Here is a 16,925-nt window from a genome sequence, read left to right as displayed (position 1 = left end):
TAGTGTTTAGAGGTGAAATGTCTGTAAGTTACTTTCCAATTGTTCAGTAAAAAATATGGCAAAATGTTAATTTTTAAATCTAGGTGGATATACAATTTGTCTTATTATTATTTAACTTTTCTGTATATTTGCACATTTTCATAATAAAAAGTTGGAAATAAGACTGCCTGTTAAAAAAAACTTCAGGGCTTCCCTGGTGGCGCAGTGGTTGAGGGTCCGCCTGCCGAGGCAGGGGACACGGTCTTGTGCCCCGGTCCGGGAGGATCCCACATGCCGCGGAGCGGCTGGGCCCGTGAGCCATGGCCGCTGGGCCTGTGCGTCCGGAGCCTGTGCTCCGCAGCGGGAGAGGCCGCAACAGTGAGAGGCCCACGTACCGCAAAAAAAAAAAAAAAAAAAAAAAAACCAAAAAAACAACAAAACTTCAAAGCGTGGATCAGACAACTGTAAAAGTGGGAAAAACACAAAGATCTCAGATTCTCCACTATTATTATTATTGTTATTTTATAAGAGCGTCAGTTGCCTCAGTGTTTCAGTGGAAGACCTTATAAATGCATTATTTACATAAAACACACAAAGGTAGGAAATACAAATCAATGCAAAGAAAGGCGCTATGGACTGTAACATTCCACACATTCATTCCAGGAGAAAACAACGTTGTGTAAGTTATGAAGTGCTATTATAAAAATTGCATCTTAAATACAATGGTTATTTTTTAACATGATAACTATGGCATAAGCATAATTTGAGTATTATGCAACCTGGAGAAAATCTGCACTTTGTGAAGGATGATTCTGTGACATCAAGGTTAACTATTAGGAGGACAAGGGGAAAGCAACTTCTTGAAGAAAACACTCAACAAGAAAGACTTGAAGATGCTGGTACCCCAGGTCCTTAGCCACTGCCCCTCCCACCCCCCCGCCCCTGGCCAACCAGGTTTTTCCAATGTCCAAATGAAGCTGCATGGTCAACACATGCTTAAATTGGTATTTATGACACCAGAATTTATATCAGGTTTTCCTCACCTAGCTCTGGAAAACTTCCTCTGCAAAGATGTCCCATGATTTTTCAGGAATATCCCCATTGTTAAGATTTGGGGATTCTCATTCTTCATTTTTAAGTAGTTCCTGTCACTAACAAATGACCAATATTTGTTAAATATTTCTTTGCATGTATGCACCAAAAAGTATTTTAAATTTTGCCAATTTCACTCCGTATCAGTTACTTCTACCTTATTACTCAAGTCTAACTTGACTACTTATTTATTCATTAATTCAACCAACATAACTTGACCACCTACCATATGCAAGGCACTGAAGAAAGAAACAAGAACAAGAGGAAAGTTCAGCTCTCAGGACATGGTCTTAAATTCTGAGTGCAATGCTGTGGATAGTAAATAGTATTTTCACCCGTTTCTATTTGTGTTTCTACCAGTTTTCCTTTTATGCTGTTTGGGACCCCACAAACTCAGTTATTATTGTTGAATGATTACTGTATCAATGATAGTTTCTGCGTCAATTCTTTTTCCAATGAAACTTTTTTCCCTGTTATTTTAAGAGTAATCCCTATTTTACTTACACATACAAGGAGTACCAATTTCAATTATCCTTTTGAAATCAGTCATTTCAGTTTCAGTTTCTTCTTATAAACAGGCTGAATTTTGCTTTTTAATTCAAGTAGTCATTCATTTTCTTAGGTAAACCAAGTCCAGCAACACTTCAGTTGTAACAGTTGCCTCTGTACTATCTTTCCTCACCCTTACGTCTTCAATTTTTTCCCCCAACCCACTTTCTGCACTGAACTCAAACCTACTTTCCACTACTTGTTTTTTCCTCATACTATTTAAATAGCTGCTTTCATTACTTCCTTAAGATAATGGGGCTGCATCTGGCAACCCATTTTAGCAGGTTTCTTAGGTTCATTCCAGGACGTACTGGTTAACATCATGTCCTTTACTTTATCTTTCATTACTTTAGAAAGCTTTCTATTGCTTAAACCAGCTGTGGTTTTCGGCATTTAAGCCCTGGAAGAATCCAGTTAGGAAGTTTGGGCCCTGAGCACAGCAGGCACTCAAGAAACGTGTTTCAAAGGAAGAAACAGACTTTCTACAGTTAAGTCACAGGGGAACTTTAAGGTATGAATTTTGGAGTCAGGTGGAAAAAAAAAAAAGTATTCTTGGGCTTCCCTAGTGGCGCAGTGGTTGAGAGTCCACCTGCCGATTCAGGGGACACGGGTTCGTGCCCCAGTCCGGGAAGATCCCACATGCCGCGGAGCGGCTGGGCCTGTGAGCCATGGCCGCTGAGCCTGCACGTCCAGAGCCTGTGCTCCGCAACGGGAGAGGCCACAGTAGTGAGAGGCCTGCGTACCACACACACACAAAAAAGTATTCTTATTTTTTTCCTTCTGGATGACAGCTGTCAAAAGCTAGTGAAACTAAGTCTAATATGTCTTAAATATTAAGCTTGGGGGTTTAATCTTTGCCTGTAAATTTGTACACGTCTAAGGATTATAGACACATTAGCTTCTCCTAACAGATCATCTTTCATTAAGCTTCTCTTTCTTTAATGTTTCAGTATTTAAAGCGTAATTAAACTGTGGTCACACAGAAATTGTTAAGATACTTTCAACTTTGTGTTTTTTTTTTTTTTTGCAAACCTACTGGCTCCACATGGCAGTTATGGTATAATAGGAAAAGGGAAATAAAAAGGGGGAAGGGACCTTTACATATTTAAGGCTTCAAAGCTGAGAAGAACTAAAGGCCTGAAAGCAGCTTTTTTTCTGTTACCCCAGGATTACTCTCTGGTGTGAAAGCTCTACTGGATGGAAGCTTTCCCAAGTTACATTCGTAAGGCCTCCTTAAGAAGTACTTGAAACATGGTAAGAGTTGATGAGTTACAGGATTTTGAGTACTCTTACTTTCCTAGGGCTTATTTCTGGAATGAATTAAACTGGTATCAAATAAAGGTTAAGAAGTGAATGTTTTCTTTTTAAATTTCACAGTACATTTAAATAGGTTATATCCACATCACTAATTCTGATACTTCTGCTGAGTGATAATCTAACCCATATTGCACTTCTCTTGAATAATGTTTCTAACACAGAATACAAAATAGAATTTTAAATGGTTAAGTTTTAAAACCTAAATGAAGTCTCCCATATGCATTAATTACGATGTTTGGCACCTGTATGAACACGCTGATGCTGAATGAGGTTTGTACTCTGGGTGAAGGTTTTACCACATATACGGCATGCATAGGGCTTCTCTCCTGTGTGAATTCTCTGGTGCTGAATAAGGCATGTTCTCTGGCTAAAATCTTTGTCACATTCATTACACTTATAGGGTCTTTCTCCAGTATGAGTTCTCTGATGCTGATTAAGTGATGATGAATAAATAAACGCTTTCCCACATTCATTGCATTTATAGGGTTTCTCTCCGGTATGGATCCTTTGATGCTGAGTAAGATTTGCACCCTGTCTATATGCTTTCCCACATATATTGCATTTAAAGGGTTTTTCTCCATTGTGAATCCTCTGGTGCTGAGTAAGGTGTACACTCTGGCTGAAGGCTTTCCCACACACACTGCACTTATAGGGTTTCTCTCCAGTATGTGTTCTGTGATGTTGGGTAAGGTTTGCACTCTGGCTGAAGGCTTTCCCACATATATTGCATATATAGGATTTCTCTCCAGTGTGAGTGGTCTGATGCTGAATAAGAGTGGAGGAGTGAGCAAAGGCTTTTCCACATTCGTTGCATTTATAACACTTCTCTCCAGAATGAATCCTCTGATGTCGGATAAGGTAAGTGCTCTGACTGAACACTTTCCAACACTCATTGCATTTATATGGTTTCTTTCCTGTGTGTATCTTTTGATGCTGAAGGAGGTGTGTGCTCTGGCTGAACGTTTTCCCACACTCATTGCATATGTAAGGTTTTTCTCCAGTATGAACTCTCTGGTGATTAATCAGCGATGAACTGTGGCTGAAGGTTTTGCCACACTCCAAGCACTTGTAGGGTTTCTCTCCCGTGTGTGTCCTCTGGTGGATGGTGAGGTGTGCGCGCTGGCTGAAGTCTTTCCCACAGTCGTCGCACTTGTAGGGTTTCTCTCCCGTGTGGATCCGCTGGTGGATGGTGAGGTGTGCGCGTTGGCTGAAGGCTTTCCCGCACTGGTGGCATTCGTAGGGCTTCTCTCCAGTGTGCATCCTCTGATGTGCAATGAGGGATGAGACGTGTCTAAACTCTTTCCCACATTCTTCACATTCATAAGACTTCTCTTTGGCATGGCTACTTTGGTGTTTGATGAGGGATGGGTACTTTCTGAACTTCTTCCCACACACATTACACTTATAAGGCTTCTCTCCGGGGTATATCTTCCTGTGTACAATACCGTAAGAGACGTGACTGAAGGTGGCCTTGCTTTCGTCGTACACAGAAGTTTTATCATCTGGTTGGGTATCAAACTGTATCATTAGGTTTGAATGCTTTTCAAAATTACTTCTATATATATCATATTTATAGTCTTCTGCACGATCATCTTCTTCTGAAAGGACTGACTTCAAACTGAAATCTCTCTCATTGGTGGGAATTCTCCTGAAGGCCTCTGTTGCTTGCCCCTCCAATCTGTCATCATAGTCATAGGGTTCTTCCAGCTTGATGGTCTTGGTTCCATCCTTTTTGAGTTTAGAAACATTTTCCACCGGAGTACACTCTTGGGCTTCTGTTTCCCATTCTGAAATTTAAAAAGTACATAAAAAGTCTTCCTCTATTTGGAGAAAGGAAACTGCCAAAGCAGAAACAAAATAATGAACATAAATAAAATGCCTAAAAAGACTATGGCTCTGACAACCTCATAACATGGTCCTTAATGCTTGGGAAAGGAGAATAAGAGGGCAGAAAACAGGAGTAAATTGTTGAAGAAGGAGAGGCTCCTCCCTATTCAACACGAGTGTGGAGTTAATAGAATAGGTTAGGTCAGGCGACAGAGCTAAGAAGTAAAAACAGACAATAAACTGTGGGACAACCTGGGATGAATTTTATTACACAAACATTTATAATCATATAAGCTGTAATTTACATAATGGGTCATAAAGCAGGCTGACTGTCACCACTCCTCCTTCCAATCTACCCTGCACACTGTACGTAATATTCTGGAGGCAGTTTCACAGTGTGTGTTCCGTGTTTTAATACGTCTAGTAACTCTTACAGCCTGAAGCCATGGTTCTCAGGGGTACAATCCCCAGACCAGTGGCGTGAGCATCACTGTCACCTGAAATATGTCAAGTGACTGGGCCCCTCCCAGACATACTGAGTCAGAAAATGGGGGTGGGGCTGAGCCCTCCAGGAGGTTTGAATCACACTGAAGTTTCAGGATCAGCGGCTTAAAGGACAAAAGTTAAAGAAAGAAAAGTTAAAATACCTCCACTCAGTACTGAGACCCCAAATAATCTATCCTTTTCTACTGTACTCCCTCCTCTATCACAACTCATATTCAGCTTAAAGTTCAAAGTTACCCACATAACTTAGAACTATGTCCTTATAATCTTCTAAAGGTGCCACTAATTCCAGACTCCAGGCTTCTCTTATGACACCTTCTCCACCTACTGAAAAAGATGCTTATGGCCCAGCTCATGTTTCTCTCCTCCTTCTTAGAATCCTAAAGTACAGATTAGGTTGCATCATATGAAACTGCCTTTTTTGTACGTCAATCTGGCTGAATATCACCAGTTTCATATGGTCCAACCTAATAAAATATTGGGCCCATGGCAGAACTTGGCTTTATATTATTATTTCACAGTTTGGTGTGTTTCTTGTATTTCCAACTCAGATGCAAACTCTGGAAATGGCTTATGCTTCTTTTACATTTCCTTCAGAAAAGCACACATTTTTAAACCAGTCAGTTTACTGGTAATTCAGAAATTAAGATCATTAAGCAGGGCTTAAATATGTGTATATAACTAACTGGAAAGGACCGATTAGAAGTGTTAAATATCAAACAGTGGTGTAATATTTCTAGCAGAAGAGATCAGTGTTGACCAGGTAATGAAGCAACACTTTTAGCGCAGATCTGGTTTGGGCTGAACCTGAAAGAATGGCTGGGTCCTGTATGATGTAAAGACCATAAAGTTCTGAGACAAGAACGGCCATCGAAAGCCAACACTACTGCTCGATTTGTGAATCATCAAAGTTTCCATTCCCTCAGGTATGACTGATGAGATGCCCTAACCAAAGGTTCAACTTATACGTCTCTGACCTGATAAGAAAGTGAAATCCTCAAAGCCAAAAATCAAGTGAGAGCAGGAAGACCAGAAGTCAGAAAAAGTTGAAGCTGGCTTCCTGAGACACTCCTCCATCCTGCTGACGACCTTCAGCTTCCCCTTGAGGGTGCAAGGGGCTCGGGGGCCAGAAGACAAAGCCTGCAGCCAACCTGGGGCAGCTGGCAGGAGTCTGCACACTCTGTGCTACATCCTGTATAAGGACAGGCTAGAAAAACAAACAAAACCCAAACACCTCACCTCTACAGAAGGAAAAGAGGACCTTGCCTTTCTCAGTTTTATGCTCTTTGGTGGGAGCAAAATCTCCCCCCAAAATACATAATCATAAATTGCCCCTCTTGTGGGTTTACAGCCTTAATTCAACCTGAATCACCAAAAAACCTCAAGTGGTCCCAGATGGGCAGCACCTCCCAGAAGATGGTCCTGACTCCAGCAAAGGCCTAGCTCCATCTTGCCATGGGTTTTCTCAGTGTTGAGAGTGTGCTGAACTCTCTCCCTAAAGAATTCACTGTATATTTTGGGTCATTCTGCCAACTAAAGCAAATAGGCCATAAATTATGAGAAGAACTAGCTTTTCAAGTAGTAGGACCCTCAAAATACCAGATGACCAGATAAAGTTAACTTTTTAAAAAAGTTAAGCAATTCACTCTAAAGTAGAGTATTATATTGTCATTATTGTTTAATTTGCTGTTAATGCTAGATTCCAGCATCAATACTGGTAGACATACTAGAAGGCAGCAGCTGAAATTAAAAAAAAAGAAAAAAAGGGAATAGGAAAGCAAAATGCAAAAGAGTACAGTGTACTTCTTTTGTATACAAAAGGAGAGATAAGACTATATATATGATTTATCTCTTCAAAGAGAAAGACAGGAAGGATAAAAGAGAGATAAGTGAGCCCTGTAACCTACAGGAAGTGGACGGGAACAAAGCAGAAGGGATGGGAGTGTACACCTTTCTATAGTTTTGACTTTTGAACTGCGTTAATGTTTTTACATACTCAAAAATATAAAATTACATAAAGAAACAAGAAAATACTAAACTTGAATACAAATGTAATCAAACAAGTTTAACTGTGTATCAAACTGTTAAGATAACCAGAAAGGAAGAATTCAAGTTAACTTTGAACCCAGTATCCTCTATATCTTTAGTGGAATATATTCTAAGGACATGAAGGAATTTTGAACGTTACCTGAGCAGTCTGTTATCTGAGAGATAATGATATACTTCTGAAACCATTTTTGTGTGATTATATGACAGAGCAAATGAGCAGATATACTGATATTGGGAACCAGATGACTCATTCTGTGGGAAAGGAAGTAGAAAACAGATATGGGGAGGTACAAGATAGACTGCCCTTGTGGTGCTAGATTTGAATTCAAGTCACCAGTATGAACTCAGGATTCAAAAAACCTACAAACAGGGCTTCCCTGGTGGCGCAGTGGTTGGGAGTCCGCCTGCCGATGCAGGGGACACGGGTTCGTGCCCCGGTCCGGGAAGGTCCCACATGCCACGGAGCGGCTGGGCCCGTGAGCCATGGCTGCTGAGCCTGTGCATCCGGAGCCTGTGCTCCACAATGGGAGAGGCCACAACAGTGAGAGGCCCGTGTACCACAGGAAAAAAACAACAAAAAAAACACACAAAAAAACCCCCTACAAACACACACACACACACACACACACACACACACACACACACACACACACTTTACAGCTCTATCTACTGAACAGATCTAGAAGCAATGGTACCCAGAGTAGTGAGCGCACTCACTGCCCAGATCCTGGCCTCTCATCACTAATCCCCACTAAGATGAACCACTGTTCCTTAGAGAAATTCCAGGTCTAAGGTAGGCATGAAGTGAGCCCACAGACCATTCTCTGCCAGAAAGCAAGGAAATGCTCAAAGACTAATGGGGACGTCTCAGAAGGACTTGATCTGAAAGGCTCCCATCGCTGAAATTTGGGACAACTGAGCAACAAAAACAAATAACCCCCCCACCACTGGAATTAACGGACTAACAATACATGGAATTTTTAAAAATTCCACTAGTCCATAGTGACATCTACACATAAAAACGGGGTGGGAGGGATAGGTATTCCTTACAGATTAATCATTTAGAAGAGATGGTGGAATTAGAAAATCACCATTTTGCAACCAGCAATGTAATAAAGCAAGGATCCACAGCGGATGCTAAGAACCTTCACTGGAAGGTCATCAGGGAATAGAACAGTCACGTGACCTCTAGGTGTCGAGCCACAGGTGACAACACAGATGCAGGAACCAGGTGAATGCGGCAAACAGGTGGGGACTTTTGTCTGCATAGATCTGGCTTTATATATTTTTACAATTTTTGATCTTGCAAACATGTTATCTTTTTCAATAATTAGACCATAAAAAAGAAAGGAATGAGGAGAGCGGAGGCAGGGGGCTACAGGGTTTTGTCAATAAACAGAATAAAAGAAACTCAAAAAGAAGTTGAGAAGGTTTGAAATTTAAGATTTTAGGGGACATTCATGCATGCTTAAAAATAGAGGGAGGAAACACACGGAAAGCCCCAGACAAAACTCTAACGGAGGGAACCCAGGGGTCATGGAGAAGCACAAAATAAGAGGGGGGTTGGGGGTGGGTTGGCAGCGTGTAAAAATGACACCTGGAAAATCTCTTGTGAAGACGGCCTCTGTAAGGAAGCAACGCCAAGCAGCCCAGTGTTCTCAACAGGCTGGGATGTCTTTGTGCCAAGTGACTTGGCCACATGCGAAAACACATCTCACCATACTTAGGATAGTACAGGCTCTTAAGCACAAAGAATCTCATCGGCTGGTGGTTCTCTCACCTGGACTAGGGCCTTCTAAAATTTCTTTTATCACCATCCATGGTTCTTCCAATATGGGAATCACGGTTGGTCTGTACACTGTAAGTCCTGTTCGGGAGGAACAGAGTGAGTTTTACCCTGGAGATAAACAGTTGTTCAAGTTTTCCTACCTGACTTCTTACCCATGAAGACAGATCTCTACAGGAAAAGAATGGTTCACGGACATGACCTCATGAATGAGGTCACTGTCCTTTTCGGAGCTGGGACAAAAATTTCCTGCATGCTGGAGGATGCACGCCTAGAGATCACGGGGAAGGAGGCACTGGGCAGGGTGCGGCGTCGGGTGGTGGCCCTGGGAGGCTGTGCGTCGTACCTTCTGATGACCTTTCACTTAGAAACCTTTCATTTGGGAAAAGGGAGCAGAACTTTGCCATTTCTGTGCCTGAACAGACAAGCACGCTCACCTCTAGGCCTGACCATTTTTAACAGCTGAGGGGAGAAAGACTCGGGTGTGTATGCAGGGAGGAGGGCCGGGCGCGGACGACGCTCACCTAGAGAAACCATGTTCCAGTAGTTCTGCAGCGTCACCGTCTTGTACAGTTCCTTCTGCACAGGACGCATGAGCTCCCAGTCCTCCCGGGTGATGTCCACGGCCACATCTGTGAATGTCATGGATTCCTGAAACATCAAACGTGACTTAACTTGGTTCAGGAACTAGTAGGAAGGGGACAGCGACAGCACAGGTGTGTGTGTGGTGGGGGAAACCAGAGTCTTGAGCGCTGGTAGGACCCTAAAAATTACCTAGTCAATACCTTTACCCAATGTATGGATAAGCAGACCTGAATGGCCTGAGGGAAAGTCTGAAAACAAAGTAGAATACATCAGTTTCAGTGCATGCGTTGGTGGCTCCATCTTAAAGAATAAAAGGATTTAAACATTGATGACACAGAGAGAATGGTTTGACTTTCAAGCACTGCCTTACAAATAAATTAAATGTGTTACAGTTTGACATTTTAAGATATTTTCTGTGCTCTATGATGGAATGCAGAGCCCTTCCTTCTTCCCTCCTATCTATCTATCTATCATCTATCTCTCTATCTCTCTACTTTTGGCTGTGCTGGGTCTTAGTTGTGGCATGCAGATCTTTCGTTGCAGTGCGTGGGCTCTTCGTTGTGGCGTGCGGGCTTCTCTCTAGTTGTGGCACACAGACTCAGTAGTTGCGACATGTGGACTCTCTGGTTGTGGTGTTTGGGCTCCAGAGCGCGTGGGCTCTGTAGTTGCGGTATGTGGGCTTAGCTGCCCCACAGCATGTGGGATCTTAGTTCCCCAACCAGGGATGGAAACCGTGTCCCCTGCCTTGGAAGGCAGATTCTTATCCACTGGACCACCAGGGAAGTCCCCCTTCTTCCTTTCTAAAATAAAACTGGTACCAATAACCACACTGAACTACTGTACCTGTAGATACATTTCACAGTCTGGTAAAGTTAGCATCCCTCTGCTCTTCCTTCCTTTGTTTAAAAAAAAAAATTCTTGCTTACTCCCACATGTTTTTCAACTAAACTCTGTAAGTTTCTTTAAAAAATTGTACTGGGATTTTTCAAATCACATGTAAGTGTATAATTTAGGGAGAGCTGGCAGTCTTACAGTATTCAAGGCTTCTTTCATGTCTACAGAATAACACAGGACTGCAAACCTTATACTACGCTTAGTCGTAGTTATTTTAAATGTGGGGGTAATACTGTGAATGGAACCTTTTATTTCATTTTAGCATCTATCTGATTTTTATGTATATTTAAGAAAGTGATTAATTTTTGTATGCCATTTTCTGTCGTGGTCACTTTACTCAAATTCTCTATTATTGTTTCTAACAGTTTTTCCCTTGATTTTCTTAGGTTTTTTTGTAAACATTCATATTATCTACAAATAATAATTTACTCTGGTTACCAATTTCAGACCATGTATATTTTACAGTGTATTTTACAGTAAACCTTTCTCTTAAGATGGCCTGAGCTGCTCTTCCTTAAAATAACACAGACTCGTAATAAACAGTAACATCAAACAATACATGGCCTTTAATTACTTGTTAACAAAGAAAAATAATAACTATTGTCTAATCTTCCTGTGATCTTCTTGATCACGTACTGTAATCCAGGCTAACAGGTCTCATAATATTTAATTGTCACAATCTAAGAGGAATATTCATTAGAGCTTAGTAACTCAGGCTATGAGTGGTTAAGTGTCTTGCCCCAAATCACAGGTTCAGTGGCAGAACCAGGAAGCAAATCTAGATCTATGTGGCTGTGGAGGTGAATCCCTTAACCTCTATGCACTACCACTGCTTTAAAGTAAAAAAGTGAGGAAAGGGATATCACGGGAAGCAATGGATCCCATTTCCTATACAAGGCATTCACCTACCTGAACAGGCCACGGTGACTTAAGGAGAAAACCTGAGGCTTAGGTCCTTCATAGGACTTCTGGGGTCACAGAAGGTAGAGGGCCAGGTTAGAAAATGTCCTCACACACTAGGAAGGCATTTTAAAATCAGAGAAGAAACTGACACTCACTTTGGTCACGAAGTCATTGAGCCACCCTGCCTGGAAAGCTTGTCTTCCTTTGGGGTCTTCCTCTGGGGTCTCCTGGGAAAGGGTGGAGCTCTGAGGAACAGCTAGCAAAGAGAAAGAGACCGTGGTGGAGATCAGCCCTGTTTGAATAGCCTAGGAAACTCTTCACCAATAGAAGCCTACATTTTCTTAAAGCGAGGAATCAGAAGGAAACCAAAAACAAAGCCCCTGCTTCACAGAACCAGAGAGAAGGGGCAATGACTTATCCTGAAACTTGTCCTGTTTTTGAGCAGGCTTCAAAAACGAAGTCTGCTCTGGGATGCTTCAGAATATGTACCAAATTCAGAGTTTTCTACTAAACCCTTGCATGATAGAAATTTTGTGAGCTGTCTTTTTACTTAGTAAAGAAATATTCTCTGGACACTTCTCTACATATTTGGAAGTATGTTACCATAAAACCCAATTCACAAAGCAAATGATTTATTGGCAGAATGGTTCAAACCTCTGCAGGGAAACTTCCCGAGGGCGCACACAGGGGTAATTTGGTTGTGTCTGGCCACTGTTTATGATACGTCCTCTGGGTTTACAGAACGTGTGTTGGGTTCCGAGCAGTTGGAAGAGGAATGCCAGGTGGGACGGGGCTCAGTGAAGTCTGTTCTCACTTACTCCCTGACCTCCGTTTTTCTAATCACCTCAAAGGGCTGCTCTCTGACGTGATGGCTGTCTTCTTGGACCACCCAGGACTCCTCCTCTCTCTGCCCTTACAAGTCTTACCTTCTTCCTCTAGAATCTGAGTCAAATCCTCCACCAGAGTCACCACTTCCTCGCTGCTCTTCGGGTACTGGGACTTCACCCAAGTCCTAACCTCCCCAGGCAGGATGCTCAGGAATTGCTCCAGGACCAGCAGCTCCAGGATTTGTTCCTTTGAGTGAATCTCGGGTCTCAGCCACTTAAGGCAGAGCTCTCGGAGCTGATTCAATGCCTTTCGAGGACCAGCCAGGTCTGGGTATGGAAAATTCCTAAAATTCTGCCGACAGGTCTCAGTGTCACGCAGGAGTCTTGAGGCGAGCGTTTCCTTCTCAGCACTGCGGGGTCCACTCTGAGCCTTGTCCGGCTTCCACATTAGAAGGACTTGGGCACGGGACGAACTGGTCGTCCTCTTGCTCGGGGAGAACATGGCTACACACAGGAGAGTCAACCCGGCAACAGCCTTTATTTCTCCAGGAGTGAGCCGAATGCTTGAAGTCGCATGCTAGAACCACAAAGGCATTTACCAAGGGCTGCTGCGGCCAGGGGCAGGACAGAGGCAAGGTAGAGTTAGCAGTCTTCCTTACAAACTCTGAGCCCAGAACTTGTAGGGATGGCTAAGAGACCCTGAAACACAAGAACAGACACAAGGTCAAGTATTCCTGGTGGGCTCTGCCATACGCACAAACAGTAAGAGGCAGGCGACCCACAGTGTACAAATAAACACTGCGAGTCTACCGTTCTCTACCTCCCTATATCCTTAAGACTTGTAAAATAGATGCAACCTGCCCTGGGCACGGGCTGGGACTGCCAGAAAAGGGTGGTGATAGAAGCAAAGCAAAAAGATCAAACTTCTAACTTGTTGGAACAAACATTTTTTACAGAAAAACAAAAGCTTCAGTATTATAGTCACTGATGTTACAGAAGCTGTAATGACTGAAGTGCCTCTAAAACACAGCAAATCTGTTATGTAGAAAAAACTGGGAGGAGAACTTCTCCTTAAAGAGCTCAAGGTTCCCAAGGGAACGGTCAGGGAAAAAGGGCGAGCCGTTTACCCGCTCTGCGTATCAATGCCAGACTGTTCCAGCCCTGCACTACCAGAGGGCTGGGCACGGGAAAGAAGCAGACTGGTGTAACCTGAAGCCCGTGAAGAGCTTCTACAGGACACAATTCCTAAGGACTACATTTGAAACCAGGATTCCCGCAGAAAACCTCACTGCAGGCCTGACCTGGAGCAGAACCGACACCACTTGTCCACGGGCTCCAGCTCTGAGCCCCCTCAACCCGTCGTGTCCCCCAAAGCCGGCTGCGCACCAGGCCTACAGGGCAGAGGCACCCCTCGCCTCCCCACCCCCGCGAGGTCCCCCTAACTCCGCAGTCTAAGGCTCGCGGGCCGCTGCGCGGGGACTGCCCTGCAGCCCCTGCCCCGCAGCCCCGACCCCGCAGGCCGCCCGCATCCTGACCTGTGGCCGGACCGGGGACGCGCAGCCGAGCGGCCCGAGAAGCCCCGGGCAACAATGGCGGCGGCGCGGCGCCTGCGTGGCGGGCTCGGTCCCGCGCTGCGGAGGGGCCTCGGCCCCGCCGCGTCCGTCCCGTAGAGAACGGCGCCTCGGCTGGAGCCGCCCGTGCAGCCGGTCCTGGGAAGCCCGGCCCGGAACCCACCGCGCCCCGACTCCACTCTGACCTCGCCTCGGCGCCACTGCGCATGTGCGCAGGAAGGACGCCGCGCACTCTCGGAGCCAATCGGAAGCCGCGCCCGGCCCTCCCTGCCAGACCTGCGGACCCTGGACCCGTCTCCATGGCAACCTCCTCCGCCCATTGCCGGGACTTGCTTGTTAGCCGCAGAGGTTCTGAGGGAACTTGAAAGTTTGCCTGAGCAGAGTCAGGTCTGGTAGACGACTGGGAGGGAGGTCGGGGAGCTACAGCATCTGGGGGAAGGGAATGCGGATTGGGCGGGGGGCGGTTGGAGCCCCGCGCTAATCAACCAGAGAAAACCTGGTGGCAGAGTTCACGGAGGAAGGATGGACAGGGAAGATGTGGGTCTTAAGGCAGAAAGAGCCGAAGTGCTGGTTTGGGGTTTACTGCTCATAACCATTCACTCGTAAAGTCTCCGAGTCCCTCCGCAGGAATCTGATTCTGAGACTCTCAGATCGGAAAAAAGAACAACATCCAGCGTCACGTTGTTTATGAAAGACTCACAGCATAAAATGCTTGAAAATAAAAGGATAGAAAAACATTCAGGGGGTCCCATTATCTAATGCTGCGTTGGCAAACCAACGTTAGATAATGTTGGCAAAACTCTTTAATGGAGTTAAAGAACAAGCATTTTATTATGCTCCTGGATTCTGTGGGTCAGGAATCTGGAAGCGGAACAGTGGGTGTGGCTTTTCTCTGCTCCACTGTGTCTGCAACCTCAGTTGAGATGATTTGATGGCCGGGAGGGTCCACTTCCAAGATGTATTCTTTACTCACATGCCTCCTCTTCCGGCTGAGATGGCTCAAAGATGAGCTCAGCCTGGATATGACCAGAGTGCCTATATGTGGCCTTTTCGGCATGAAGGACTCAGCCGGCAGCTGAGATGGCAGCTCTGGGCTTCAAGAGCAGGTGTTCTAGTGAACAAGAGACAAGCTCCAAAGCTGACTATGATATAACCTCGGAAGTCACAAAGCATCACTTCCATTGTACTCTTGGTCAAAGCAGTCACAAGTCTGTGCAGAATCAAGTGGAGTCTGATGTAGACCCCATCTCATGATGGGTGGAGTGTCAGAGAGTCTTAATATTAACCACACCAGACAAATTTGAACAACAAGAAAGTTGGGTAGTTTGATGATCTTTGATGTGTCAACTTGGCAAGGCTAAGTCTCCCACTGTTTAATCAAACCCTAACCTAGGTGGTGTTGTAAAGGTATTTTGTAGGTGTGGCTAAAGCCCATAAACTCAGATGAATTAAGTAAAGGAGATTATCTGAAATAAGTTGGGTGGGTCTGAATGAATAAGTTGAAAGGCCTTCAAAGCAGAATTGAGGCTTCCTAGATGAAGAAGAAACTCTGGACAAAGCTTCTAGCCTGCCCTTCCTGACAGACTGCCCTACAGATTTTGAACTTGCCTAGTCAGCCTCCACAATCGAGTAAGCCAATTCCTTGCAAAACAAAAAACAAAAAACAAAAAAAAAACCCTCCTAGTATGTATGACCTACTGGTTCTGCTTCTCTGGCTGAACCCTGACTGATGCAAGTCATAATCCTAATGTCTGACAAAATAGAATCTTAAAAAGTCATTAGGAAAAGATAAGCATGACATCTACCTATAAAAGTTATAAAACTTGACAGAAGATATATCCATCATAAATATATATCTCTAAAAATAATGCCTCAAAAGATACCAAGCAATAACTGATATACCTGCAGAGAGAAATCAACAACTGAACCTGGAAACTTTAGTACACCAGATAGGGCACATTGTGATGGGCTGCCAGGGTCCCCCTTCAGGGCTGGGGCGCCCATTCCTCCAGCTGCCAGTGTGTGAATACCTCCCTGGGAATTGTCCTGGCTGAAGGGAGCTGCCCCTCTCAGGTCACACGTCCTCCCCAGGGGCACTCCACTTCCAGTGGTGCTCGCTGCAGGGGTTCAAAGACCTTGCCCCCTTGCCTCAACTTGCAGTCTCTCTAAAGGGCCATCCTAGTTTGAGTTCCCTGTAGAATCAAATGAGGCCTCTGTTGCAATTGTACAGCAGTTCAACTTTTTCCTCCGCCCACTCTTCCCTCCAGGTATCACTTTTTAATAGGTATTTTTCTAGAGAACGCTATCCAATAACACCTCTGCACGCGATTTCCATCTCAGAATCTGCTTCCATGGAATCTTACCCTATGACAAGTGGTACCAGCCGTGATCCTAGGAAAGCAGACTCTAAGATGGGATTTGGGTGAGAGATCACTCGTCAGCTTGCCGTCAGTGAGGACCCTATCACTTGTGATTGATGGACTACTGATAGCACATGTCAGGCTGTAGTGGCACAATCATTAAAACTGTCTCTGGTGTTGAACCAGGATGGGATATTGATGGGAGGGAACCGCTGGTGGGTGCTGCATCTTAGATCTTTAGGAGTTTGGGGGAGGTCGCAATTTTCCAGACTGTGGAATTGAGTGGCTATTACTGGGAGCCATCGACAAGGACAGGTGGAGGGTGGTTAATCACCGAGTAAAGGGAAAGTGTGAAAATCAGAGGGCTTCTTGAAGCCTGATGGCAAAAATGTAAGAGTAGCATAACTGCAGATAAGTTGAATTCTCAATCCCAGAAAGTTTACTATGTCAAGGTCAGGACCTTGTTTGGAAAGGAGGAAACCCTGAGACTTGGGATGGGGACATTCAGGTTGATGTGGGCAAACACCTTGAAACACCAGTCCCTCTGGGCCTGCAAATGTGACCCATGCCTCCCAGTCTTGTTTGAAGATGATGCAGACTAAGGCCTCCACTTTGTGATAAAACCGGTGCAGTCTACTCTTTCCTCCCCTCCTGATAACTAGACCAATTACTAGGGTCCAGT

At 44.4% G+C, this 16,925-nt stretch overlaps 1 protein-coding gene across 1 annotated transcript; it reads right to left on the bottom strand.

Annotated features, from left to right (window-relative positions):
• Positions 1 to 474: 474 nt before the first annotated feature.
• On the bottom strand, positions 475 to 14,073 carry ZNF287 (zinc finger protein 287). Its single transcript, XM_004266814.3, has 6 exons — positions 13,848 to 14,073; positions 12,412 to 13,011; positions 11,641 to 11,741; positions 9,628 to 9,754; positions 9,098 to 9,184; positions 475 to 4,724 (listed from the first exon to the last, which is right to left on the bottom strand). Exons 2-6 carry the CDS (start codon positions 12,812 to 12,814, stop codon positions 3,160 to 3,162), a joined length of 2,283 nt encoding a protein of 760 aa, XP_004266862.2. The 5' UTR covers positions 12,815 to 13,011; positions 13,848 to 14,073; the 3' UTR covers positions 475 to 3,159.
• Between the last annotated feature and the right edge of the window lie 2,852 nt (positions 14,074 to 16,925).

Source organism: Orcinus orca, chromosome 19, assembly GCF_937001465.1.
Source record: "Orcinus orca chromosome 19, mOrcOrc1.1, whole genome shotgun sequence".
Classification (NCBI taxonomy): Eukaryota; Metazoa; Chordata; class Mammalia; order Artiodactyla; family Delphinidae; genus Orcinus; species Orcinus orca.
Note: the sequence above shows the minus strand (reverse complement) of the source record. Positions and strands in the feature narration are given on the sequence as shown.